The sequence below is a fragment of the Suillus subaureus genome (genome assembly GCF_016647635.1).
Source record: "Suillus subaureus strain MN1 chromosome Unknown BJ212scaffold_39, whole genome shotgun sequence".
Lineage (NCBI taxonomy): Eukaryota > Fungi > Basidiomycota > Agaricomycetes > Boletales > Suillaceae > Suillus > Suillus subaureus.
In genome coordinates, this window is record NW_024538595.1 from 292,561 (window position 1) to 319,400 (window position 26,840).

At 46.6% G+C, this 26,840-nt stretch overlaps 9 protein-coding genes across 9 annotated transcripts; 6 read left to right on the top strand and 3 right to left on the bottom strand.

Moving 5' to 3' along the window:
* Positions 1-4,150: 4,150 nt before the first annotated feature.
* On the top strand, positions 4,151-5,628 carry BJ212DRAFT_1280990 (uncharacterized protein; the record flags this gene model as incomplete). The annotated part of the gene is made up of 5 exons (XM_041331590.1): positions 4,151-4,289; positions 4,349-4,381; positions 4,443-4,549; positions 4,604-5,325; positions 5,376-5,628. 5 exons carry the CDS (start codon positions 4,151-4,153, stop codon positions 5,626-5,628), a joined length of 1,254 nt encoding a protein of 417 aa, XP_041188547.1.
* A 1,143-nt stretch (positions 5,629-6,771) lies between these two features.
* On the top strand, positions 6,772-7,998 carry BJ212DRAFT_1384420 (uncharacterized protein). Its single transcript, XM_041336766.1, has 5 exons — positions 6,772-6,920; positions 6,972-7,025; positions 7,081-7,290; positions 7,337-7,445; positions 7,500-7,998. Exons 1-5 carry the CDS (start codon positions 6,906-6,908, stop codon positions 7,802-7,804), a joined length of 693 nt encoding a protein of 230 aa, XP_041188548.1. The 5' UTR covers positions 6,772-6,905; the 3' UTR covers positions 7,805-7,998.
* Positions 7,999-8,056: 58 nt separating this feature from the next.
* Positions 8,057-9,331, bottom strand: BJ212DRAFT_1436658 (glycosyltransferase family 1 protein). The gene is made up of 5 exons (XM_041337730.1): positions 9,023-9,331; positions 8,816-8,970; positions 8,532-8,759; positions 8,358-8,458; positions 8,057-8,308 (listed from the first exon to the last, which is right to left on the bottom strand). The coding sequence occupies exons 1-5, from the start codon at positions 9,171-9,173 to the stop codon at positions 8,239-8,241; spliced, it is 705 nt and encodes a 234-aa protein (XP_041188549.1). The 5' UTR covers positions 9,174-9,331; the 3' UTR covers positions 8,057-8,238.
* Positions 9,332-9,385: 54 nt separating this feature from the next.
* BJ212DRAFT_1384423 (uncharacterized protein) lies at positions 9,386-12,233 on the top strand. Its single transcript, XM_041336767.1, has 13 exons — positions 9,386-9,603; positions 9,662-9,812; positions 9,881-10,250; positions 10,301-10,343; positions 10,398-10,491; positions 10,554-10,686; positions 10,734-10,932; positions 10,986-11,165; positions 11,221-11,385; positions 11,443-11,551; positions 11,606-11,662; positions 11,722-11,882; positions 11,935-12,233. Exons 2-13 carry the CDS (start codon positions 9,709-9,711, stop codon positions 12,153-12,155), a joined length of 1,836 nt encoding a protein of 611 aa, XP_041188550.1. The 5' UTR covers positions 9,386-9,603; positions 9,662-9,708; the 3' UTR covers positions 12,156-12,233.
* Positions 12,234-12,271: 38 nt separating this feature from the next.
* Positions 12,272-14,028, top strand: BJ212DRAFT_1384434 (uncharacterized protein). The gene is made up of 5 exons (XM_041336768.1): positions 12,272-12,565; positions 12,614-12,819; positions 12,879-12,961; positions 13,021-13,684; positions 13,754-14,028. The coding sequence occupies exons 1-5, from the start codon at positions 12,300-12,302 to the stop codon at positions 13,765-13,767; spliced, it is 1,233 nt and encodes a 410-aa protein (XP_041188551.1). The 5' UTR covers positions 12,272-12,299; the 3' UTR covers positions 13,768-14,028.
* Position 14,029: 1 nt separating this feature from the next.
* Positions 14,030-15,587, bottom strand: BJ212DRAFT_1384440 (uncharacterized protein). The gene is made up of 5 exons (XM_041336769.1): positions 15,266-15,587; positions 15,187-15,214; positions 14,966-15,137; positions 14,476-14,898; positions 14,030-14,418 (listed from the first exon to the last, which is right to left on the bottom strand). The coding sequence occupies exons 1-5, from the start codon at positions 15,473-15,475 to the stop codon at positions 14,283-14,285; spliced, it is 969 nt and encodes a 322-aa protein (XP_041188552.1). The 5' UTR covers positions 15,476-15,587; the 3' UTR covers positions 14,030-14,282.
* Positions 15,588-17,203: 1,616 nt separating this feature from the next.
* On the top strand, positions 17,204-21,043 carry BJ212DRAFT_668132 (SNF2 family N-terminal domain-containing protein). The gene is made up of 11 exons (XM_041343775.1): positions 17,204-18,196; positions 18,250-18,729; positions 18,780-18,864; positions 18,919-19,150; positions 19,203-19,337; positions 19,396-19,563; positions 19,620-19,821; positions 19,879-20,057; positions 20,114-20,233; positions 20,286-20,488; positions 20,542-21,043. The coding sequence occupies exons 1-11, from the start codon at positions 17,452-17,454 to the stop codon at positions 20,858-20,860; spliced, it is 2,868 nt and encodes a 955-aa protein (XP_041188553.1). The 5' UTR covers positions 17,204-17,451; the 3' UTR covers positions 20,861-21,043.
* On the bottom strand, positions 20,967-21,630 carry BJ212DRAFT_1485207 (snare-like protein; the record flags this gene model as incomplete). The annotated part of the gene is made up of 2 exons (XM_041340940.1): positions 20,967-21,231; positions 21,278-21,630. The coding sequence occupies 2 exons, from the start codon at positions 21,628-21,630 to the stop codon at positions 20,967-20,969; spliced, it is 618 nt and encodes a 205-aa protein (XP_041188554.1).
* A 1,867-nt stretch (positions 21,631-23,497) lies between these two features.
* Positions 23,498-24,228, top strand: BJ212DRAFT_1303141 (uncharacterized protein; the record flags this gene model as incomplete). Its single annotated transcript, XM_041333371.1, has 3 exons — positions 23,498-23,929; positions 24,066-24,149; positions 24,202-24,228. 3 exons carry the CDS (start codon positions 23,498-23,500, stop codon positions 24,226-24,228), a joined length of 543 nt encoding a protein of 180 aa, XP_041188555.1.
* Between the last annotated feature and the right edge of the window lie 2,612 nt (positions 24,229-26,840).

A 26,840-nucleotide genomic window follows, 5' to 3' on the forward strand; every position in this document is an offset into this window, starting at 1 on the left:
TCGGCCGATTAAAATCGTTTATCGTTTATTGTTCATCGCACGTTTGCAACCTGTTTCAACACTTCTTCTCTGGAGTTCTCTCATTACGCTCCCTCGCCTCCTGCCGGTCCCCCCCTCCCCATTTCGCTTCAGTAATGTCAGTCTCACTCCAGGGCGGCGTGGAGACAGTGATCGACATCTCGCAAATCCAAGTGGCCCACCAGGTCAATCAGTTTGGACCAGATCTCCTCCTCTCACTTACAGGGTGGTTTCGTAAGACGTGCATTCTTATTACGGACATGCCCGTGGGTGCCCCGGCACTTGGGTACATGTTCTTTCTGGAACATCCATTGGTACACGCACCCCGAATGCTTTGATTCGCGAGATTGTAGGAATCACGTCGAGCACAGACGATGCTGCTGGAAGCGTGTTGGTAGTCGAACACGTGTGAGGAAATAAACCCAAGGTTATGGACTGTGAAGAAGGAGATATGCCGTGGGTCAACGGGATCGTCTAACAGTGACCCTACTTAAGATGCCTGCCATGATGTAAAGAGCAGAACAGTGTATCAGTCTGGGTTCTGGAAATAAAAGATGTGTTGAAATTCGGTGTTCGTTAGGTCGCGAGAATATTCTCACTTGTATCAAGTGACACCCAGTAGACTGGCAATATAGTTTGAATCTAAAGAGAGGAATCTCGTCGCACAAAGAAAAGCGCGGAATCAATAGCGCTATCGGTAAGCACTTTAATCATCGTACCTTCTGGCTCTCAGATAGGAGAGTCAAAGATAACGATCGCGGGGACCTGCGCACTCAAGGTACCACTTCGAAATCGATGTTGGTACGATGGCGCAAAACATCCTTTGGAAATTGGTTGGAAACGGCTATTGTAAGTCTGTTTAACTGGAAGAATTTACGATTGGTTAATCTAAATTCTGTAAATGAAAGTGTCACAGGTGACAAATGATTGCTTGATTAAAGTGGTGATTGATGCTGGCCAAGGAGCTGATCCATATATGACATTGGATACCAAGTCGGTGTGCGATAAGATTTGCTCCGAATTTAGCCTGGGGGTTTGGCAACAATATTTACCTAGTCTATCGAAGATATCAAGTTAAGAGTGCTGAGTTAGACAAGTAGGGACATACTGCTAGTGTTAGCATTGTGCCAGATTGGATGATTGCCGAGTTGCTGTACATACTCACCCCATAGGCTCACGGAACATGCAAATGTTAGTATCACTAGTACTATTAGACTTGTGCCTGAGCGACATCGTCGGACACGCCAAGACAGTACTCACGGTATGGATCGTGAATTGAGCGCGAGATCTTGTATGTGCGGAACCGGTAGTCATAAACGAACGTGATACCATGTGGGGCTTCACATCCATTCGCAGTCTTCTCAAACCGCTAATGCCAGTGCTTCCCTAAAAATGGAACGATATCAATCCTTTCAATTTGCTAGCAACACAAGCAGAGAGGAAATCACCCGTGATATGGCACTTTGTGTCATCATATTGTAACTCTTCATTTGAAAATAGGGTAAGGCGCATCGGAACCTGGTAAAGCATCCTACTCATAAATTCGCTAGCCTTCAAAGGGGTCACAATGACAACATTCGCACTCTGGTCTGCAGTCTACCGGTTGTGCGTGGTGTCTACTACCTCAGTACCTGTTTAATTGTCGAGAAGCGCACTGGGCGCTGCATCTATTATAATACTGTCTATCATGCCCTGAAAAGATTGGCGAGTTAGCTGAGCGGCTGAAAGTATTACGCATACATTACCTTGCTTGACAAGGTTTCTGGGTTGTTTCTGGGAGTCCCCTGGAGGCAGCAACTTTCTTCTCACGTGACCTGAGATTACCAATCACGACTCTCCAGAGAAGGTACCATCTATGTCGTCTAGCCTGGATGTCATCTGGATCCACGAACCGCTTAGTGATTCCCTCTAGCTTATCTTCAATCAAAGCAATTTTGTCTCTTTGCTCATTCAATACTGAATATCATTTCTTTCGTCTTCTCATCCAGTTCTTTCCACCTATCATCCTCTGCCAGTAGCTCCAGACAAGAAGATGATTTCTTGATGTAATAATCCCTGTCATTTCCCCACCCACACCTCTTCCCGAAACACCCCGCAAGAGGCGATAAGTCGATTCCAACGAGCTGGCAATATAACAGATATTGATGCAGGTGGAATTATCTTTGCTACGGTGCTATGCACAATACTTTTTAGTGGTGCGGTTTTAACATTTAGGTGCGGGGCGTCTCTTACTTTATCGTTTTTGCTGACGCAGGCGGTATCTCCGAGTTCCTGAGTTCCTGAATTATCGACGACAACAAAGACACCGCGACAAGCTGCGATAGTGGCGTGATGAAGTGGTTTGCAATTCGGTCCAGCTTAGGTACATGTGAGTAGACCGATGTTCGTTCAGTCCTTGCATTACAAGCAGCGACCCTGCGACACCCCCGTCTTGCGCCGGCAGACGGAAAGACGCGGCAACACTGATTAATTTGCCCCTCTAAATTCAGCACCTGGTAAGCCGAATCATGTGTTCGAATGTCAGGAGTTTCCTCAATAAAAAACCTCTTGATTGACTCGGACGCATGCGGTGCTTTCAAAGCAAGCGCAATTTTCAAACGTCTCAGCGGACGCACTCAAAGTCATTTCAAGGCGTCTACGATGCAAATGAACCCGTAGAGTAAGTATGCCTCAGGAGTCTGGAAGTCTGGACGAGCACGTAACAGCGGGGATCAAAGTAATGTTGCGACGCCGACAAGCCTGGGGGATCATCGATGCATCTGTAGGATCCAGTGTTATCACAACCTGGGGCCTGGGCCGCCTGGTCCATCGGTCCATACATCTGAGCCCGAAAATGGGTTATCGTAGGTGAGCACAGCAAATTAGCCTCCGCTCCGAAGGGACATTCGTACCTTATAAGATAAAATGAACTTCAGCAGTGTCTTGGCGTAATTTGTAACTTGCTAACTTGGGATGTGTCTAACCTTTGTGGAGGCCCGGGCGTCATACGTGACGAGCAAGCCCACACAGCTTTGATAGAATGCGGTAAGTTTGAAATTCATGTTATAGAACAACTCTCACGTCGGATCTCAGTGCAACTTGATATGATCATGGAACTTGTAAGACGCCGTGTGCCTCACCCAACTTGAAAAATCGTACGCACCATAATTTTGCTTGGATACTAAAACACAATTTTAGGTACCGTGTCGGTCGGCGTATAAGGTCGTGAATGGAAAGATAAGACTCTTGATATAATTATTCGAAAGTCAAGACCATTCGACCAATCAGTATTCAACGCTGCAACCGTGACAATGGAAAAAATATCATGCAAACGTACTGCAAGGCTAGAGTCAAACGTCCAATGATCCAATAGCATCAGTGATCCTGAGCGGACAAGTCACGTGAATTGATAATTGGACTTGTAATCAACTTGTAATGATATTTTGTCTACCATGGAGCATCACCCCAACGGACGCAAAACAAAATAATAGGTGAGTTTGACGTTAGCCGGCAGCTCATTACACGGTTAGTTTCGTGGTCGATTTTGAATCTTGCGCCATGGGATCGGCACTGCCATATCGTTATTGCCTGTTGCGATCGATATTGATCTTACCGCTTCGAAGACCCAAGTCACGTACATGTACGTAGGATCCGGGATAGTGCGTCCCGAGTATTGCCATATGAACTGTCAGTACTCAGTACTCAGTTCCGAAAGAGTTAAGTCTTCGGAGCGGACTTAGGTCTTTTCTTGCTCTAATTCGCTTGAAACAGTAACAAGTGCCAAGTGGTTGAAAAGTTAACGTCACATGGTATACAAGCGTACCGTGATTGCATCATGGTGCATGCTCTCACGTCCGAGTTGCTTCCGAGTCCTTTTATGGCCATCCGTGTTCTGATCTTTCCATCTTGATGGGAAGATTAGCGCGGCGCCAATACCATACGAAGTTCTCCTCGTCTGTTTTCCCTGACTAAGACTGACCAGATCAGATCTAGCGTCCTGAGTCCTCGCCTGTATCATTGTGCCGGGTTTCTATTACGATTTGTGTCGATTGTTAAGTTTTTCGGAATGCCAAGCCAAGGCGGTAATGAGCAACTACAAATATCTCCCATCCCATCATCTTCATGGAGCTAGAACCACCCCCCGAATTTTAACATGACTACAGAGCTCAAGGCTATTCGCAAAAAGCGGACCACGGAGGCTAAACCTACTTCTGACGGAGACCATCGCAAGCGTCGACGCAATCGTACAACTCAGTCATGCCTTAATTGCCACACATCCAAGAGAATGGTACGTACGAAACCTAGTACGTCGTCATTCTGAAAATATATTGTGCAACAGTGCGACCGTAAGCGTCCTTGTGGCCGCTGTACACAACTAGGTTTGGTGAGGGTCTGTACATAAAGCGTGTGCTACCAATGTCTAATAGCAAATGTCCTATAGACAGGCCTTTGTGTCTATGAAGTAGACGATCCTTCACAGCGAACCGAAGTTCAAGACGAGGGTTCGCGCCTTCGTCAACGAGTGGCCGAGCTCGAGGGAGTGATACGTGAGGTTTGTATGGCCATATCACAGGAAAGAAGCATTAAGCTCAAATATTCATAACAGTTGAAGAACAAGCCCCATCCTCGCTGGGTTCAAGCGGGCTCGACCCCAGAAGTAGAATTTGAGAGGTGGCATACCCGGTCTCAGTCTCGTTTGACTGCTGAGCAGCAACAGACCGAACAACAAACCAAGACAAAAAGCACATCTTCGTCTAGCGCCTCTCCATCCCGCACTACTTGTTCGATATCAAGCCCTACGGATGAGTCGCATCCGTCTCCTCAGCCCCCATCCCCCTCGCACGCACGTCCTGCCTTGACTTTTCCCCAACCACCTGCCGACTTGACAAACACATCCGCGTCATACTTTCCTTACTTCAGTAACATATCATCTCCCTTGAGCACACCCTCTCCTCCTATAATGACGCCGACAGATGAATACGCGCACACTCAAGCTCTTGTTGTCGGAGAGCAACCACTCGCCGGAGAATTTGACCTTGCTTCTATTTTCATGTCGTATCCGGGTTTGATTGGATGTGAAGATAACCTGGGACATAATGTTATTACCGGTCATCTCGACGATACCTGCCGGTCTAATCATTGCCGCAATATTTCTGCACACAGTCATTGCGGCTGCCTGACCGAAGGATCGAGCTACAATGTAGTGCTTGAGCTTTCTCTTCGCTTGCGTAAAGCGGCGGACATCCTAAGCCGGTCGGCATATCACCATCTTGGATCCAATAATTGTGCCCTTAATCAACGAATTATGGAACTCGACGGTCTTGCTACGTGAGTTTACCCATGGTTACTTTCTGCATCAACTTACCGTCATTCAACAGGACGACACTAGGCAATATTACTACACCACCTAACGATGTCAATCAAACATGTCCTCAACAACATCCGCTCTCTCATAAATTCATTCCATCACCATCTGCTTTTGGTACAGCATCGAGCCGCACTATGCCTGCTTTGTCAGTCTCTCCACAGACTCTGCAAGGAATTCCCTCCTGGGATATATCATCCGTGTCGGATTCATCACCTATTTGCGAAGACTCCTTTATGTCATGGGAGCCTTCGCGACGTGGCTGACTGCAACGGAAATTTAGATTGTAGTTACAATTATTTGATTTTTTCAGCTATTCCTGCTTGCGTGTAGAAGTGGGAACTGCTCCTTGCGTATTGTGACAATTTGGTTGAATGCTGCTAGAGTAGTGGGCATTGTACAATATACTGACGAGCAGTATGATCTCTGTAATTGTATTACATGTCCTTCATATCAAGGCTGTCACGCTCCGATGCATTCACGTTCCGTACATATGAGCTGCACACATCCCACACATTTGTCCCGTGAGACCCCTCCTTACTAATAAAGCAATATTTCTCAAATTCAATGCAGGATTTTCAAAACCTCCTGATAAGCAATCTAGTTGTGAGGAACGCCTTGTATTTAACTTTGACGCTGTTTCAAAGGGGCAGCCGTTAGTTACATTTTATTTAACAACTAGTCTTGCTGACTGGTCAAACTGTCACTCCCACACACTGATTAATCATGTCGCGGGCCGCAAGGAAGTTGCCAAACCTGCGCTTCTTCTGAAGGTAGAATGATCTTAAAAGTGGTTGTGAGGTTCGCGCGAGAAGACGACGATGACAATAATCTTTCTTGAGGACAGAGGTTTGAACATTTTTTATATCAGATTATCTTCATTAGGCCAGACACTTGGGGCTCCATTCAACATGGATCTTCCATCAGTCAGGTATATGTCAAGGAAGCAGGAAGCCTACTTTATCTCGAAGCTTGATAGGCCCCTTAGACTTGGAAAGCATATGTTCCAATCAGAAAGGATGAAACGTTTGTGCTAGAATTAGAAAAGGTATCAGATATCGGCGATTGAGGTCAATTGGCTGTTGAGTCTGGTGTAGACTATTGGTGGACATCTTTGGATGTGTGTAATAACACAAATAACCGAAGCGGAAAAAGGATACACCGTCTTGAGCCGCTCCGAGAAGTCTGGAGGAACAAAGCAAAAAAAATACTGATGCGACAGTTATCACGCTGAGAAGGCCTGGAGCTGTAGTGGGCTGGAACAAATGGCCACACATTGTACGGGTTGAGCGAAAGTATGAGCAGCTGTGCAAAATCAATTTATCTGCTGTATTGCTCTTCTTAATAGTCTAGACCTCGCAAACATACCTAGTAACTTGCTTAAAAGTTAATTCGCTCACTTACTGAGCACTGTGCATACCATAATTACAATGCTTAGTCATCGAGAAGTTTTGGGACTCCGCGATTTTCCTTTGTCACTGTTCGCGCTCAAGCTGCACTCGTCGTTCCTTCCAACGAACCAAGTAAAATCGTACCATCGAACATGGCATCTCACTTGGTGAGCGTCAATAATTTATTATTGCTAGTTATGTATTTGATCACCGTGTAGGCAAACATCTTCGGAACAGAGCAAGATCGTGTAAATTGCTCTTTCTACTACAAGGTACGTTATAATTGACTGTCGCTCACAAGTCGTGCTGATCACAACCAATGGTTAGATTGGTGCTTGCAGACACGGCGACAGATGCTCAAGAAAGCATATAAGGCCACCATTTTCGCAAACAATCTTACTTCCGAACGTGTATCATAATCCCGCCCATGACCCTGTGTGTAAGCTCACTGAGGCTGAGCTACAAGAAGGATTTGATGCCGTGTATGAAGATTTGTATTGCGAATTAGCGAAGTTCGGACATTTGTTGGAATTGCATGTAAGCAACTGTCTTGATCCAACACTTTATAATTTAACTCCGTTAGGTTTGCGACAATGTCGGGGACCATTTAATTGGCAATGTTTACGCTCGGTATGAGTGGGAAACCGAAGCACAGGCTGCTGTAGACAATTTGAACGATCGGTGGTATGCAGGTCGGTCCTGAGATTCTTTTTGACCCGGATATCCACCTAACTTTCGCCTATTAGGACGTCCGCTATATGCGGAACTCTCTCCTGTGACGGACTTCCGGGAAGCGTGTTGTCGCCAAAATGAGAACGGCGAATGTAACCGTGGCGGTTTTTGTAATTTCATGCATCTCCGGCTCGCTTCAAAAGAACTGGTTTCGTCTCTCCGCGCAGGACAAAGACTAGAGAGGAGACTTCACCCTGCCAAAACGGAAGGTGGAGGCGGTGGGTGGGAACCGGGCAGAAGGGAAGGCGGTCGCGGCAGGAGTGCCAGCCCATCCAGAAGAGGCGGAAGTAATGGGGAAGATCGTTGGACAAGAAAGTAGAAGTTTCTACTCCACAAACCTGTGCTCATGCCTTAACGTGGCTTAGCTAGGCGTAGTTAATTGTTCATCTTGTGGACGCGATGTGAACCTAGTTGTACCCCATTTCATCATTGTGGCACCAAAGGCTTCTCACAGAAACGCCTCGAAGGTCAATTTGGTCTCGTGGATCAATGAATCGAATCCCTAGTGAGCAATAGATATGAATAATGTCACATCACCGCTGCCAAGCAAGTACGGAAGCGATAATGCTCTCCGGCGGTATCGTCCAAGAACTGAAGTTGCACGCAACGTAAAGAAAACCGGTATTTGAGAAAGTCGTAATGCTTAGCCTCGAGCCGACCAATCACTACCAGTTAATGACGAATGTATATGACAAATAGTTGAATACAATGAGTCTTGTCATTAAATAACAATTACCGGGTTCCGTGCAAAAATCATACAAGGCATCCGCAGTAAATTTCTCGACCGCCGGGCTTCACTAGATCTGGCCACTGGACCACGAAGCTAGAAGGCGGATAAGTTATTTTCGCTGTAGATAACACGACGATCTCACCGATCGGTAAATTGATAAAGCAGTTTTCCAGAAAGTGAGAGGGACTTGACACGGGCGAAAGACTCAACGTACATCACCCGTGGACTAGGTAGGCCGATAATCTGATTTGGATCAATGTTGCCAAATCACAAATCAACATTATGCAAGCATGCCTTGTAAAAATATAGAACTTACCCTATTCAGAAGAATCGCTGCGCATAAAATGACACACGTTCCCGGGCCATTGAGGATCAGAAGGTCCACAAATGGTTCCCGAAACGCCCCTTTCTTAAACAACGGGCGAACTGAGACAAGATACATACAAGCTAGTAGTGATCTGACCGCATCTGGCGGTGTACTAAGCAACGACTGATGAACGCGACGCGCACGGGGTATAGTCAAGAGCTTATACTGCGGTTGATCCTATTTTAAACGAGTCAGATCCGGGGGGGCTTGAAACGTTTCGACAGATTCCGTACATCAGAGAAAACATGGTAAGTGGCCTTAATGTGCTCCAAAGCAAGGGCTTTTTGTGCGCTAAACGCATCGCCTTCGCTGACTATGTAAGTCCGTGGAGAATAACGACCGAAATCTAGCGCAGAAGCCAACTTCAATGCTTCACTGGTATGCCCCCCTACAATCGACGGGGTCAAGCTGTCCTAGAGGACCAGTAAATAAATGTTTACCTGAACCAAGAAAAATGGCAATGCTGCATGTCCGTGGAGGCCTGGGGTTTTCCGGGGCGAGCCTGACACGTCTGGAAGAAAATATGACAAAAAATAACCTGACACAGAAGAACAAGAGGAGTGACAAGACGATTGTTGCGCAGTTGGACATGGTGCACTTCTAATGCTATTAAAAGCGGTTCCAAGTTGAATACTGCACGTTAACTTCAAACTGGAGGAAAGTTCGAATAGATTTCTGTCAGGCTGAGGAGCAGGGTTGGCAAGATTGTCGAGCCTGAAGCAATAGGCGTTGCCACTCAGCGCTCAGCACGTAAATTACTACACAAGGCCTTACCATTTAAAGCGTGGGAGCACCATGTACTTGGACTGCATGACTTAACTTAAGTCACTGACTATGCCACAAGTGGGAGCAGCTGGAAGGTTGTATTTCATCGGTATCTGATCCTTCAAAATTTCAAAGTTCTTCCCTTCGCATTCCAGAAATCACCTCTGTGCGGCGCTCCGATTATCTCCAACCTGATTTTGAGTTTGTTCTTGGCCTTCTTTCAGGTTTTCTCGAACCTCTTCCCGATATCTGTTCCGTAAGGGCTACAAACTTTCTCTTCTGCGATCCTCTTCCTGACGGTCAGTTCGCTTCAGGTATCTCATCAGGTCCTCTAACCGAGTCGACGTCAGCCGGCGGCATCATGACATCTCCAGTACTACCTCTGATGGATGCCAGACTTGTCGCCGACTTGCGGCAATCAATCCAAGATTGCACAGAGAGAGGGCTATCAATTGCATCCAAATGGTTTTTTTTTCAAGTTGATGGTTGAATCTAGTTGGATGTGACTGACTTCAGAACTTTCCATTTTTTAGGTCTTCTGAATTGTATTACGCCATCCCTTCAAACAAACGTGACGCTTTAATTTCTGAGGGATTTGCTACTTTTTCAACATCTACTCCTGCGCGCTCTCGGTCTCCTAGACCATCGTTGTCCTTTGCGGATCCATCGCCTGCTTCCAGTGCTGCATTATGCATCCCTGTTACTCCTGAAAACCAGGTCCATCTTCCGTCACACTTCCCTGACGCCCGTGCCCAAGAAACCGAGTTAGAAGCACAGGATGAAGCCGCCTTATTCGCTGCTCGAGCGTTTATGACAGCGAAAGAGTTCACAAGAGTTGAATTCACCGTGAAGAATTGCAAGAGTGCTAAAGCACAGTTTATTTACGTGTATGGTTGCTTCTTGGTTTGTCACCAAGCCACGACCTCCAACAACAGCTGACATGTTCATTGAAGGCTGCAGAACGAAAAGCACAGCGAGATTGGTACAGACAAAATAGTGGGTCTATATTCATGGCGCTCTCTATTGCCTTTCGAAACCTATTATTGATAGATACTCGAGGACAACCCCCTGTCCCCATAAATCGTCTGCTTATAACTCTTCTGGACATAGTCAAGAATGCTACAGATCCTTGGCTTCTTTTCCTGTAAGTTTATGGCTGCACGCTCCTCGTGCTGCCTCCATATAATCTTTGTTTCCATTTTCTAGGAAAGCCGTTTTCTTATCCCGTCTCAACCGTCGAGAAGAAGCCATTGAAAGTATCATACGGTCCATCAGCGGCTATCACTGGAACTGGTCGGTATGGACCCTCTTGTACAATTGTGTGGGCGATGGTGACGAGGTTGGTTGAGAGCATGTCAAAGCTTGCCTTTTTTTGATGACCGTTAGTTGACAGCACTTCTTCCGCTGTTGCCCCTTCCTGCAACTCATCCCCTCATTCTAATGTTTCAAATTCGAACGATGAACGAGCTTCACAGTCCATCAGAAAACGAGCTGGCCATGTGCGATCGTCTTCTTGGGGATGACTGTTTCCGTGACAGTGCGTGGGTCATGAGTCTACGGGCATGTGCCTTGTATCATTTGCATGGTCAGTTCTTTGCTTATGAACCAGGGCTCTGTGTAATTATGATAAAAAAAAAGACTTTGGACAGGCGGAAAAACAATTTGAAAAAATCCTGGCCATTGCTCCGCACCGTATCGATGATATTGATGTCTACTCCAACATACTCTATGTCACTGACAATCGGCTGAAGCTTTCTAGGCTAGCGCATGAATTTCTTGAACTCGACAAAGATCGACCGGAAGTTTGCTGCTTGGTTGGTCAGTCATGTTACGAAGCCGCTACTATCCGTATGTGCTAACCTTTGGAATGCAGGGAATCATTACTCTCTCCGCGCAGAGCACGAGAAAGCGGTCAAATACTTCAGACGGGCGACCGAGCTGGACCGAACCTATTTGTCTGCGTGGACGTTGATGGGCCATGAGTACGTTGAGATGAAAAATTCACATGCCGCCATCGAAGCATATCGTCGAGCAGTTGGTATGTAATCCACCGATTCTTGAATCGGTTGAATGCTAATTACATGTCGTCTTTGAGATGTGAATCGGAAGGATTACAGAGCGTGGTATGGTCTTGGCCAGGCTTATGAATTACTAAGTATGCACCGGTATGCGCTGTACTACTATCAACATGCCACTGCTCTCAGGTCAGTTTTCGACACTACCCTATTTATTTTGTGAGAGATTGACATTTTACCAAGGCCATATGATGTCCGTCTGTGGCAAGCCCAAGGTGCTTGTTACGAAGAAATTGGAAGGTCTGTTTTCTTCCCGTTTCTTGGCAAAAGGGCTGCCGATGGAGCTACCATGCCCACAGGCTGAAGGAGGCTGTCGAATGTTTGAAACGTGCTTTACTTGGTGCCGATCCCCGTGAGACTACCATCCACATGAAACTTGCCAAATTACATGAGGAGCTGGAGGACCAAGCGGAGGCCGCGGCATATCACCGACGAGTTGTAGAAATCTGTTGTATTGAAGGTTTGGTTTTCTTCTCTGGCCAAGCTTCCGCCAAGTCACCTTAGTCCTGTAGAGCGGCCTGTCCAAGACTATGCCAAGTCAAGTATATTCGTCGCGCGCCATAACATGGTGATTGCAGGAGGGGATCTGTTACTTGCCAAGGATTACCTAGAACGTGTTGCAAATAGCAATGCTGAGGAGGTTGCTCAAGCGTCTGATTGGCTGAAGAAGCTCAAGTCTGTCCTCATCACACGACCAGCCATCCCGATTACCGAGGAGACTTCTGACCGTTGAACTATCGACGATTAAGTAGTGTACCTATTCTATTATACAAAAAATGGATCGCCCCTCGGAGAGGCTTGCCCTAAATTCTGCCGTTCGCGCGGTCACGAGGATTGTCACAAGGCAAAGCATCACAAACACGACAAAGTCAAGAAAATGTTGAATGCGCAGACCTCTTTTTCTGCGCATAGCTTCTCTCTGAAATCAGTCGAGGAGTCGTCTAACACGGCTACTTGGTCATCAAATGATCCATCACCTCAAAGTTTTTCTTCCTCTTCATTACAGGACCCGGCCTCAGGTCTATCATCTCTACACAGTCCCATTGTAAACGGATCCACCAGTGATGCGGCATCTGGTCTAGTGAGCTATTTGAACAATCGAACGGCCGAGGGCTTGCGTATAATCAGAGAAACCGCGGAGGGGTATGTTTCGAAGATTCATAAAATGGCCTTTACTCATGCTCCGGACAGTTTTGCATCATGCCTCGCTGCTGATCACGCAGTAGTGCTCAATCCTGACGTGGATTCTCCTTTTGTTGATGCAGTGGATGTTGTCCATCGGCTTCTTCCCTTCCACGTCTTCCAACAGCCTCAAGAAGACTTGCGGACCGTCACAGAAAGGAGACGTGCGAAAGGAAAGGGGAAGGCCCATGACGTGATCCGGGATGAGATTGAAGGTAGGAAAACACTGTCTCTTATTTCACGGCTGTGGAGTTTCTTATTTTGCTCGTCATAGACACTAAATTTGCCCTGGAATGTCACCGTCGATTGAGGAAGCTTGAGTCGCGATTTCGACGCGCCAAAATGAAGTCCGGCATGGTTTGTTCTTTCCGTCTAACGGGCTTTCTTTCGCTGACTCTTTACCACGTGATCCTTAGCGGCCTTGTCGAGATGATCAAGGATACGTGCTGACTCAAGCTATGGTGGAGTACGAACGGGCAGAAACATCATCTGTCAGTACCGAGTTACGCAACGCACGGAACGAACTAGACGCGTCACAGCGTGAAAAACGCATCGCAGCCAATGTCGCCGTCAGTTCCTTTCGCCCAACCTATTATCCTCAAGCCTCGCAAGCCCAGTACTATCGCACGTACCCATACGCATTCACTCAACCATATACCAATACCTCTCAAGGGACTACAAATTCGAATTTTTACTCGACGCCCACATCAGCTCCTTCGGCTGCTCCTACTACAACATCAGCTTCTACTGCAATTCCGATACAGCTTCCCGTCAGTTCGTTGCCTGCCCTACATGCTCTCGGAATAGTGCCGATTCCCGCTGCTTCGCTCCCACCTCCAGATCAGCCGCAGCCGGCGGCCGTACTACGAGGGTCTACTTCCAATGGAACAATTTTGAGTCTAGAGATAAATGTGTCGCTACTACAGTCGCCGCAAGTGAGCGGACTGGCATATTTATTGAATTCTATGATGTCGAGGAGTACTACTTCTGGGCAGGGGAACCCTAGTTCGACGACAGGAGGGCAGCCGTCGTCTGTAGCTACGTCCGACACCGCGGCTTCGTCACATACGGATGGCTCGTCTGGAGAATAATCGAGCAGGGAGATGGGTCAGCATAATGTGAGGTTGACAGTAGGGTACTTGTTCCTACCGCATTTGGGGTAATGTGAGTTATAGTAACAGCTTGTCGTACGCTGTGTTGGCGAAGTCTCTGGCTTACATAATTTGATGTGAAGCAGTACCAGTTTGTATTGATCTGTGTGCGAATGGGCTGGACCAGCTGGTGCCATACTGCCAAGTTCGAGGTGCACGAGGGGAATGTTGACAGCCGTGAAAAGTGTTGATAGTACTTGTTTACATCTGGAGCCTCAAGCTTAGAGCGCCTAGTGACGTGACGTACGCTCGTAGGTTGTGTTCAATCAATAATTCTTCCTCGTTCGCTATCAGTCAACGTTCCAACAATGTTGTACGCCACATATCAATTGGACCATGCCACATCCATCGAATACATGAAGTATGATGCGAGTAGCTGTCAGATCAAATTAAAAGAGGGCGCTCAAGTACAACGTTGATACAATATGCATAGTACGTTTCCGGTTTGAAATGCGCCTTCGCGAATCGAGATATACACCAGTGGGGGAGGGGGGAGAGTCCGATATGGACCAACAGATTGAAAATCTTTATGAGAATGCACCGCCCAGGCTGCCCAATGTCGTCAACCACCATGCACGATACAAAGCACCCCAGCCTTCCTCATCGATGATCCTCTTCCCACAATCAACCAAGCCGACATATGGCTCCCTCTCGGTTCTCAGACTACAATTATGAATTGTTATCTCAGACAGCAGAAGCGAGAAAGATAATTTTACATACCCAATGACATCCTCTTCCATACCAGCGTACTCGGTTGCTTCTTCAGCATCGCCTTCTTCCTCTTGTGAGATAGAATTGAATTCAGGGGCTGCGTGGTTTCGTTGGATAGAAAGTCTGATGGTAATAACTTCCAAAGGGGTAAGGATAATTGTGCTCAGAAGCGTGATGACAAAGAATACGACGAATTTGACAGGGGAAATTTCTTCCCTGCGAGGCATGCCGGGGTTCGCGAGTTCTGGGAGAAGAATCTGCCGGATCGATCGCAGACCGAGAACGATGTAGGCGATGTGGGCGACTTGGGCAGTAAGGAGACCGGGAGTGAGATAGAGAATCCAAGGTCTCCGACGTTCGGTGGGTGTCAGGAGAACACGGAGTGAGTAAATCGGGTTCAAGTACGGCAACTTGTGAGGTGTTGTAATTGCACTGAGAAACCGGATCATTGTAGGTTAGTTTAAAACATTGTCAAGTGAGCCGAATAGAATGATCTAACCGGTTCGTGATGATTACCTGAGGAAGAGAAACAAGCATGGCGAAAATGCTGTAGACAAGTATGCCGACAACGCCTGCATCAGGGGCGCTATATGTCCCATGGCGAAGATTGCTGTCACTCAAAAATATCATTAAGAAGAAGGTGATGACGAGAGTTGACAGCAACGTGGGCACTAGGCGACATGCGTCAGATGTGGTATGATAATATTATGTTGGACACACTTAATCCCTTGTATAGCCCTGGCCAACCCTACACAATAATGTCAAAGCACTGGTCATCTGGATGTGCGGGAATACCCACCTCGATTCTGTGCACCCTTCTCAACATTGAAAAGAAGGATGAGACGACTGGGCCAGTATGAGGTTGTACACCGCCCTCTGAATCAAGCTGCAGACCCTTTGGGTTGTAGTGTGCTCTGAAGCGCACTAATGCGCCAGCTAATGGCACCAAGATACCCAGTGACAAGCCCAATGACCCCAACAACATCATCATATCGAAAAGTCCAAGCATGATGGCTGCACTGAGGGAAATAAAGAAACGTTTGGGCGCAGTACTTATGCCGAGGCGTGCGCAGTCCCAGGCCTCTGGGAGTTCGGCAAGTGCCTTGACACTGCCAAAGTGGTAATTCGGGTGATAATCATCTTGAACTCGAACCACCACCATCTCTTACCGTCCCTCTGTCTTCAATAAAGGCATACGCAGTTCATTTGCTCTTCTTAGTTCTATATTTTTTTTCTTTGAAATGTCTTTGAGTGGCTCATGTTAACTTGTATTGCTGATCTTTTGTAATTTTTCAGACGCTTCAACGAGTTCCTAGGTTGAACCCGTTTTTTATGTTGTCTGATTTTTTTTTTCTGGAAGTTCCCAGGTTTTGCTGCCGTTGCTGCAACCTCCAGATGAGCCTATTTTCATAATACGAATCCTACAGCAGGACGGTCTCTTCTTTTGTGGGCTTTTTATGACGCATGATCGATCATAAATTGTGGGGCTCATGAGTTTAACCAGCCTCATCTGTATATTGAATTTCAGTTGGGTCTCGCTAGTTCCCATCTCTGCATAAATGATCATTTGGATGTGTTCATTCAATATTGGTGCGCGTTACTATACCTCAGTTGAAGTGAGTAGATCCTTTGTTTCCTTCAATTAAACTCACATTTCTCTTCAGGAGATACTCGTTAGGCTTGCCTTGCAAGGATCTTGGTATGATCAAGTCCAAAGTTTAATTGGCACTTAGTATTTGGGGCATGGAACTGTGCGATCTTGATCTATTCCTGATCCGTTGATCGATTCTGAGTATTCGTGTTGCACATCATCATGTGCTAGATTCTTCTCTCTCTACGTGCGTCGTCACCTTTACGTGCAGGCTCTTACATCTTTATATGTAGTCCATATCTGACAATAAATCTTTCAAACCTGTTTTCCGTCGTCGACTTCTGGTATCCGATTACCAGAGACGAGTGTGCTATTTGCCTTCCCGCTGCATCTGTCAAGAGGCCGTCGTGCACACGGTATCACCACATCTTGCTTCAGTCCTTTTGACAGGATCGACGGTGGACACGTTTACTCCATGTGCATGCACCTTCTACCGACGCGGCATACGTTCCGTGACCATGCAAGTCTTTACTCTCCATCCACGCGACGGCTTCGGTGTCCTTACATACCATGCACCTATCTATTGTACAGCCTTTGGCTTTTCGTGTCTATATTATCTAGTGGAAATATAGTTTTCTTGTGCCACATTCATTGACTCTCCGACGTTACGGGTAAATGGTGTACATCCACTTTGCCTCCCACCAACTTGTAGGCAACAACTTACAAATCCCTTGGGTTCTTCTCATCCTCTCTCGAAAATTTAACTTGGTATGTCGTCGTCGATGTCTGTCGACGACGTTGCAAGCAGTAGAGTTAGTTGAGAACTTAGTTTTTTGTATCGTTTTCTCACAAAGCGCCCGTCGTCTCTACAGAAACCGACTGCAGTTGGCGGACTAAGGTTCCAGAAGAAGCCCAACAAAGATGGATCTGAAGCTATTAACTCTTCAGCAGCCACTAGTAACATCGCTTATCCTTCTTTTGTTCCTCCTCCTCAGTCCCGAGATGCTACGGCACCAGCGCGATACCATCCCCCAGCGACTCCGTCACGAGGCATAGTCCTCGTCCCCAGTTCCAGCCCTCTACTTCAAGATGCAGGCTATCATCAACCTTATCAACTACATCATCTCCAGTACGCTCAAGGTAGCTCCTCAACGACTGGCCCTAATCACCACAATCTGTGGAGTCAGTCCGGTCCCTCAGCCGTGCCCGACGTCCTGTCCTCATCAAGTGGGTTTGTCCACGGTAGTGGTCCTGCTCACGCGTCATTCACGCGTCAGTCGCGTCCATGGGCAGGAGATGTGAGACCGTTATCTGAAGTTGATAGTTTTGGGGATGAAGGTCCACCGAGAAAGCGTATAAATCGCGGAACACCCTCCGACGCCCTACCGCTCGGGATGGTAACCCCTGGCTCTCCAGATATCCAACATCCAGGGCAAAGGCGTAAACAGAATGTAAACGCAGAAAGGCAGTCGCATTCATCGGATGAATCGATGCTGGATGTCAGGTCGTCGCTGGAAGGACCCTCAAAGCGGATCGTCCGCGGCCAACGCCCAGACCACGCTGACTCATATGTGTTCACTGTATTCCAGCTTTCGCACCCTGGTTATGACCTAGCCACACTCAGGGCTGCTTGGAATGAAGCTAATGGGAATGACAACAAGGCATCTTTGCTCCTCTCTGATTCTTCATGGAAGCCCCAATCCACACCGACTCCATCTAATTCTGCCACCGTCGCTAAAGCACCGTCTGTGCCAGCGCCAGAACCACCTACTGTCGAGACTACTGGGAGAGTGGAAGAGGTCGATGAAGCCACCAAAACCCAGCGCGCTGCTCTCCGGGAGAAGGCCAAGAAATCATCCATCTATGCTAACAGAGCTACATTAGATACCACACGGTCCCCTACGGTTCCCAACATCCCTATACCCAGAGCTATGTCGCCTGCATCCCCATCCACACCTGCCATCATGGCCCCACGCCGCAAGCGACCAAAGAAGTTGATCCTCTCTGACGACGAGGCCGAAGCCAGTGAAAGCGAGGAGGAGCTTCCACGAACCCGTCAGAATGGAGAAATTTCTCGGGAGAGGGCAGCGTTTGAGTATTTCAACCAGGCCAATGTAGATGCTATTCAGGAATTAACCGGTATGTTTTTCCTACTACTATCTCCATCAAGCGCAATGCTGAGATCACGATAGGTTGCACCCCAGAACAAGCGCAGAAGATCATCGAGCTTCGGCCTTACTCTTCAATAGCAGACCTCAATACCAAACTTAACCAAGGCAAGAAAAAGGCAGGACCATCCGGAATTAGCCCCCGTATGTTCGAAGACTGCCAGGAGATCCTTCAAGGCTATGACACTGTCGATGGCATCCTTGAAGAGTGCGAGCAAATTGGTTCGACTTTGCGCACTGCTATCGCGACTTGGACTACGGAAGATTTGTCAAGCAAAGGCAAAGGGAAGGAAGCGCCACTAGCCCCGGATCAAATCGAGGAAGGCTCGTTGAGTCTACGTGCGTTGAAAATTTCAAACGATGCTGCATCAAAGGGCTTCATCTCATCTCAACCCTCGATGATTGCGGAAGGCATAACGCTCAAGGACTATCAGCTTCTTGGCATCAATTGGCTGTTTTTGCTCTATCGGAAAAGACACAGTTGTATTCTAGCCGACGAAATGGGTTTGTACTCCCTCGGTTTGAACAGCAAGGACGCTCACGAGAGTATCCAGGCCTCGGCAAGACCATACAAGTCATCAGTTTCTTTTCTCTGCTCAAGGAACGTGGAAACTTTGGCCCGCATCTCGTCATTGTGCCGTATGCTTGATCGTGCTTTGGTAGTGTATTAGCTTTGAAACCGTTTTCTTGCAGATCGTCAACGCTGGAAAACTGGTGTCGAGAGTTTGCTCGATTCGCGCCTTCAATATCAGTGCAGACTTTCTATGCTGGCAAAGATGAACGGGCAAGCTTGCGACAGATGCTGATAGACACACGGCGGGGATCAAGCAAGAATGGGACGGGGTGGGAGGTGCTAATCACTACCTACAACCTTGCTCAAGGTGACGACAAAGACCGCAAGTTTTTCAGAAAAATGGAGTGGGATGTAAGTCAACATATTCGTTCTATATCATTCGAGTTTTTCACATGTGATCTAGACTATCGTTTTCGACGAGGGACATGTCTTGAAGAACTTCCAGTCCCAGCGTTACCAGGCATTACTCAAATTCGAAGCAAAATGGCGACTCCTTTTAACAGGCACTCCTTTGCAGAACAACCTTCAAGAGCTAGTGGTGAGCCCAATCTCTCGACCCGCTCAGCTCGACTTCACATCAAAAAAATGCCGTCTAGTCATTGATGAACTTCATTCTTCCGGGTATGCTCTCGGAAAAGCTGGAGACCTTGCGAGCGATCTTCAAAACGAAGGGCGATGCCAAGGTCACATTGCTCTCTCAGGAGCGTATCTCAAGAGCTAAGAAGATGATGACGCCGTTTGTCCTTCGACGGCGCAAGGATCAGGCAAGTCTATTCAGATGCTATTGCCACACTTGACGTGTAGCCTTCTTTTATTACAGGTTCTAAAGGACCTTCCGCTAAAAACTGAGCGGATAGAATGGTGTGATATGACCGACATACAGCGATCGATATACCATGACGCTCTGCAACGGTCGCGAAAAACAATATTGGATGCAGAAGGTGCTACTCCCGACGCATCAGGTACGACGACGCCAGTCACGAATGGCAAAGCCGTCAAAAAGAAGACGAAAGCCAATCCTCGTGCGAAGGACAAATACCTGGAAAACAGCTCCAACGTGCTCATGGATTTGCGTAAAGCAGCTTCACATCCTATGTTGTTTCGCAAGTTGTTCGATGATCAAGCGTTGACTTCAATAGCAAAACAACTGCTCAAGGAACCGGAATTCAAGAAGCGAGGCGCAGTTTTCGAGTATATCAAGGAGGATATGGAAGTCATGACCGACGCAGAGCTTCAGTTTTTCTGCCAGGGCTATAAGGTCGGGGCTAACAATTTTTTTTATCGATGTGGATGCGCCGTACTCACGCTGCGCAGTCGACGCGAAAATTTCTCCAGGATCAAAACTGCTATCTTAATGCTGGAAAGATATCGGTTCTATTGCGGTTGCTTGAGGACTATAGGAAGGCGGAACGAAAGATTCTAATATTCTCTCAGGTTCATCCCTATTTCTTGAATAAAGAGTTTCCAACTTACAACTCCCGTATAGTTCACACAGATACTAGACATTCTTCAAGCGATTTTGAAGCTGAAGGACATTAAATATCTAATTCTGACTGGCTCCACTGCCGTAGATGTGCGACAAACGCTTGTGGACGAGTTCACCGAAGATATGTCGATACCTGTGTTCCTCCTATCAACGAAGGCGGGTGGTATGGGTATCAACTTGACAGCTGCAAGCGTCGTTGTCATGTAAGTGATCTACATCATCTGTGCACACGCGACCAGTTTCTCATCCTCCAAAGGTTTGACCAGGACTTTAATCCTCACAATGACCGGCAGGCACAAGACCGTGCTTATCGCATTGGCCAGAAGCGAGATGTAGATGTCGTGAAGCTTATCAGTCGCGGGACGATTGAAGAAGACATGCTCCGACTTGGGGAGACTAAACTGGCCCTCGACGAAGCAGTAGCAGGAGAAAGTGAGGAAGCTGACGGCGACAAGGGAGCCAGCAGACAGGAAAAAGAGGTTAAGAAGTCACTCATGGGCCAGTTGAGGAGGCAATTGGAAAGGCAAGATGGAGCTTCCACCAGACCTGGACAAATACCCGCACAGTCCTCTTAATAATTATCAATATGCTTTGTTGCCCTTGCATTCGTTAGTGCTTTGCTTATTGTTTACCATCTTGATTATAGTATGGTATGTAGATATTGGTAGAGTTTTCGAGTAGTTAATTGAAAACTGACAGTCCACGAACGAGCCGGTCGATACTAGCACGAAAGTAATCGTTGTCGATGCCCTGAGAACGAGAATCCATAGGAACAAGAGGGTTGCGGACAACATATTCGAGGAAAGGACCATTGTAGATTTGACGAAGTATGAAGCGAAGGCCGTCAGTAGCCGTATCGCTCAACATAACGAATTTGTAGCCAGATACGGTTTCATACAAGTGAAGCCTGTATGATGATGTGCGGTAGTTGGTAAATTGTTCATCCCTTTATATGATCAGAGGATTGAATGGGATAAGCAAGTAATGCACACCTTCCCGAGATCTTTTTGACCATGTTTCTGAGTGACAGGACAACACCATATACTAGCTTCGCCTCTTCATCAAAAGGAAGGGTATTCGACCTTGCATGCTCAGCTGGATTTGGTAGAGGTGTCACAGGATCCTCGCCCACAGCGACAACCAATCCTGATGTCGAAGACAACGTATTTCGGGGACTGCTAAATGCTGAAGGGGTAGGAGCGGTACTGTCTGTTGCAAGCGGAGAGACAGCTTGGGAGACGGCGTTTAAGATGCCTCCTCCTTCTCCAGCTCGCTTTGGCTGCTTGGTCCGGTGCCAGTCCTGATAGTAAACACATGCGCAATGTCTGGCTCGACGGTTGGGCATCATGATCTACTGATTAATCAGCCAATTTACTCACCTATCGTAGATATATAAGCTATAGATCGTCATTGTGCAGGCTACTGTCGGTCAGAAAATCCAGGAATTGGGCAGTCTGAGGTCTGTACAGACTTGACGCGTTGCAGCTGTGTTGGCGTCTTTCGGGAGTTTCCGACAAGTGCGCGTCAGCCGCTCATTGGTCCATTGGCAAGGTCTGTCCACCGGCAACTTCGTCATGCGAAGGGGTGGACCATTTTTGGTCTCACGTGACGCCAAAATGGTCGTGCGCGCGAGGGTCCAGGGACCATTTGCGAGACCAATCGTAAAAGTCACGTGATATACGGTTTGAAGGGGAACAGAAAATGCTGGTGCTGAGGATGAATGCAAGCAAAGGGCGAGGGCTTAATAGGAGATAGGAGCAAGGAGATAATGTAATATACAAATCCTGAACCATCAGTAGTGAGAAAGGGGGGGAAGGAAACCATGAGTACTTAAGGATGTGCAAACAGCATTTGAATTGAAAGATTTAAAAAAAATACTACAAGGCCCAGTGCTCCTGGAGGTACTTGACATGAAGGTGCTTGATGCAGTTAGCAGTGTATCTGGTGTTGATCCATCAATCCCAGTAGAAACCACCTATGGCATGGTACAACAGAAACCAATTTGTATATGTTTGTATCGAAGTCAATATGATGAGATAAGGCAGATAATGAAAAACACACATTGAATGCATTGCATTGTCTCGTTTTGCATTGCATCAGCTCGAACTTGCTTGTAACTTTGCTTTGTCTTACATTGCATTGCTTGTATCTTTGCTCTTTGCTTGTCTTTGTCTCGTCTGGCTTGCGCATCTACAAGTGACTTGCATGCAAAGCAATGCAAAGGTAAGCTACTAACTACTAGAGGCTTTTATACTTATTGTTTTTTGCAGTAACACTTCTGAAGCACACCATACACTTGGGGACCCAGGTCCTGTAAGCCCCACTATGCAGTCCATTGCTACTACCAGTGATTGCCATTGAGCAGCTCATTGTGAGCTTGTAAAACAAGGCACTCTCCATGAGGACAATGCTTGCACAGGCTGACACAAGCACACACATGTAGAGACAAACGAGGCAGCAGGGAGTACCAGTGCTGCACGACCAGAGGGTGATGAACTTGGCAAATTCAATATTGACAACAATGATTTCAATACACATTAAGACTGAGACAAGGTAAGCTTCACACCAGCATACAAAACTTGACCTGACCAGTGTTTTCTACAGTCCTGAGCCACCCATGCCACAACTAGACACAAATCATCAAGAAAATGAACCTTTGCCCCATGCACATTCCCGACCACCATCTCCTGATCCTGCTCAGGATGATGCACCTTCCCGATCACTGTCTCCCCCTGATCCTGCTTGGGATGATGACATAGAGCCACTCCAACACAATATAGATCAACATGTTTGCATTAATATTGATATCAATGAACTTGAATGTCTTGCTGTCCTTCCCAAGCAGAAGGATGCTATCACATTCATCTAGGCATTGCAACATGCTTCCTTGGATGACCCATGCACTAAACTCAATGATGCAGCCTTACACCATTTATGAGTTCCCCTTCAAGAACAACTTATTATTGAAGACCCTTCTATTTGACATGCCATCACAACATACTTTGCACTTGAACACTTGGCTAATGAAACATACAAGCAGATTCACAAGTCTGCTGCATGCTGTTTTGAGGGTGCTACTGATGTCCCAAGTCACACCTACATTGAGAGGCTCATTGCAGAATATGGATAGAGCATGATATGTGTCCTGAGAGTTGTGTTGCCTTCACAGGACCTTTTGCAGAGCTGTAAAACTGTCCAATCTGTGGCACAGAATGTATGACCCCATCAAGCTGTGGGCAAGTGGAGGCCAGACTTGTGTAGCTCAACAGAAATTCATCACTATCCCCCTTGGCACACAGCTTCAAGCTCTTTGGTGCAACCCCGAACATGCTCAGCATATGTTGTATCTCTCTGACAAGACAGAGCATTTGTTAAATGAGCTACGCACCAACGGAGGTGTCTTCAATGAGATTGACAACTTTGTCATGGGTATGGATTACATACATGCTGTCCTATGTGGAGATATAACCAAGGGCGATGTCATACTCATGATCTCAATGGATGGCACTCAACTTTATGAGAGCAAGCAGTCTGACTGCTGGATCTACATATGGATTGTAATGAACCATGCACTGGGCAACCACTATAAGAAGAAGTACATACTTCCCAGTGGCTTCATACCCAGCCCCAACAAACCCAAAAATGTTGATTCCTTCCTATTCCCTGGCATGCACCATCTCACTGCTTTGCAATGAGAAGGACTTAACATCTGGGATGCTCAAATAGACCAGACATTCCTCTCACATTTGTGTCTTGTTTATGTGACCATGGACAGTCCAGGTCTGGTGTATTTTGATGGGATGGTTGGACATAGCAGTCGTAATGGTTGCCAACTTTATTGTGGTCTCATTGGGTGACATAAAGGTATGTTACAGTTTGTATATGATTGAGATAAATCTTCTAAGCATCTTTATAGGGATGCATTACTATCCAGCTCTCTTGATTCTGAACGACTACCAAGTCCAAGGCTGCAGCCACCCTGACATGAGCGTGTATGACCTGCCTAACACAGCATCAGCTGAATATCCTGCCAATCTTGCGAAACTTGTTGCTGCCCCCAACTGAGCTCAATACCACAAGCTTCAAGTGGAGACAGGTCTCATGAAACCTAGTATGTTGCTAGGTCTTCTCCCTTGATACACCCTCAGAATCTCCCAATGTCTCACACCTGACATCATGCACCTTGCTCAGCTTCTGGCCAATCTGTTACTCTCTCTGTGGCATGGTACTATAGACTACACCCCTCCTGATCATCCATCTACCTGGGAATGGGCCATTTTTAGAGATGCCGACCTGTGGCAAGGCCATGGACAAGCCATTGCAAATGCTGTGCAACATCTACCTGGGTCATTCAATAGGAAACCATGCAACCCCACTCAAAAGATTAACACCAGATATAAAACCTGGGAATTCCAGATGTACATCTTTGGTCTGGGCCCCACACTTCTCTATGATATTATCCCTTGGCAATATTGGCTCAATTATTGTTGACTGGTGCACAGTTTTTGTCTCATTTGCCAGCACTTAATTTCCATGCAAGACTTACAAGCAGCGCATGCCTGCTTCATTCAGTGGGAGCTTAACTTTGAGATACTATACTACCAACAGCGAGCTGAATGCCTCCAGTTCATACATCCATGTGTCCATCAAGTCATGCATCTTGCAACTGAAACCCTTCAAAAGGGACCACCAATCTGTTACTCACAATGGACAATGGAGTGCATGATAGGAAATCTTGGCCAGGAGATTTGACAACCATTAAACCCATACATGAATCTGTTGAGGGAGGGGGTGCAGCAGTGTCAGGTCAATGCACTCAAAGCTATGGTGCCTGACCTTGTTGAGCCAAAGCAGGACCTCCCTCAGGGTTCCATTGATTTAGGCGATGGGTATAGTCTTCTCTGCAAATGTGATCCATATGATGTTCAACCTCAAGGTGGAGCTGCCTGAGCTATTCAGGAGTACCTGGGGGCTGATGTGAAAATTCATTGCTGGGCTTATCTGCACTTACCAAATGGGCAGATGGCAAGAACAGTGTGGAGAGAAGCCAAGAAACCTGCTGAGAAGGTTCACATTTCATGCAATGTCAAGGGATGTCTTAGTGCTTACAGACTGTTCAAAGCTGATGAAATATTATAGCTTGTTGTCCTGCATGATTTGGGAATCATGCATGGACATGACTACTGGGTAGCCCCCCCTAAAAGACAAAGTCTGTTAGCTTAGGCATCAGGCTAGTCAACCCATACCTTGGTTTCAAACCTTGGTCATATAGTTCAGTTTCCCCTTTGTGATTCATGAATTTATTATATCTTGAAGAAAAGTCATTTGTGAGATGGGAATCACATAATGACCTAGTTGATATTGTGAAGCAAGAAGGTTAAGGTATTGCCTTGCCTTTGGCTTATTCACTTTGGCTAGAGAAAACCATAGAGAAAAGTTCAAAGCCTAACAAAAACCTATCTAAAAAGCCTGTGTTTTGTGTCTTGTTATTGTATTATTATTTCTGAGTTGTTTTCTCTAGTATTTCCTTGATTTATTTTTCTATTGGGATGCTCTGACCCATCAGATACTTCACAAAAATTGTACCTACAGGGTATGATGTCATAATGATGTCATATGGCTCCACAGATACTCCTGCAAGTATTCTGTTGAAAGTTATGATGTCATGATGATGTCATTTGTTCTGGAATATTCTGCTCCACAATGACTCACCTCTGATGTCATTACTCCACCTATGGAATATTCTGGAATGTTCTGCTCCACTTCTGATGTCATTGCTCCACTTTTTTACTTACACAATATTCCTACACAAAATGTATATAAGGAGGGCCCATTCTCCCCCAAAAAAATAGGATCTCCCACTTGCAATCATTTGAATCTCAGTTTGAGCTACTCACTGTGAAGATTGCTGCTTACAAAGAAAGCCCCTTTGAAGTACCAAGTGCAGGGAAAAGACATTCCCTTGAGATTACATAAGTTTCTTATAATAGAAACTTAGTTTATTTGAGACCAGCTTCTCACCTAGTTTTCTGATATTGACCAACACAATGTAGGGAATGAGATTCCTCCAGGCGTATATCGCCCATATTACAACTCATGACGATTGGTATAGTGTGCAACTCACTACCCATGACTTTCCCATGAAATGCGCCAGAGGCGTGACACTTTCCCACATTATGCGACGCATTCCCACACACGTGCTTAGCACGCTCTTCCCGCACTTGGTCACACTTTGTTGTGCAGCATCCCAGAGCATCCATCCATCGTCCAACCAGTTCCCTAGTGAGTCCTTTCCTGTTTATTCTCATATTGAACCATATTTAGTATTTGTATGGCATTATTTCATCATGGACCCTTATTTACACCATTTACATACATAGAGCACTCCCTGTTCGCTTCTGAGCCCTGGGAGCACGCCTAGGCACAGCTTACCTGTGGCCTAGGAATTTTTCATATACCTACCACCACGAGAGAGATACACCAACCACCATCAGTCTAGTAGTCGTCTAGCAGTCAGAATCTATCATCTTCAGCCAGTATGCTTCAGTCGTCGCC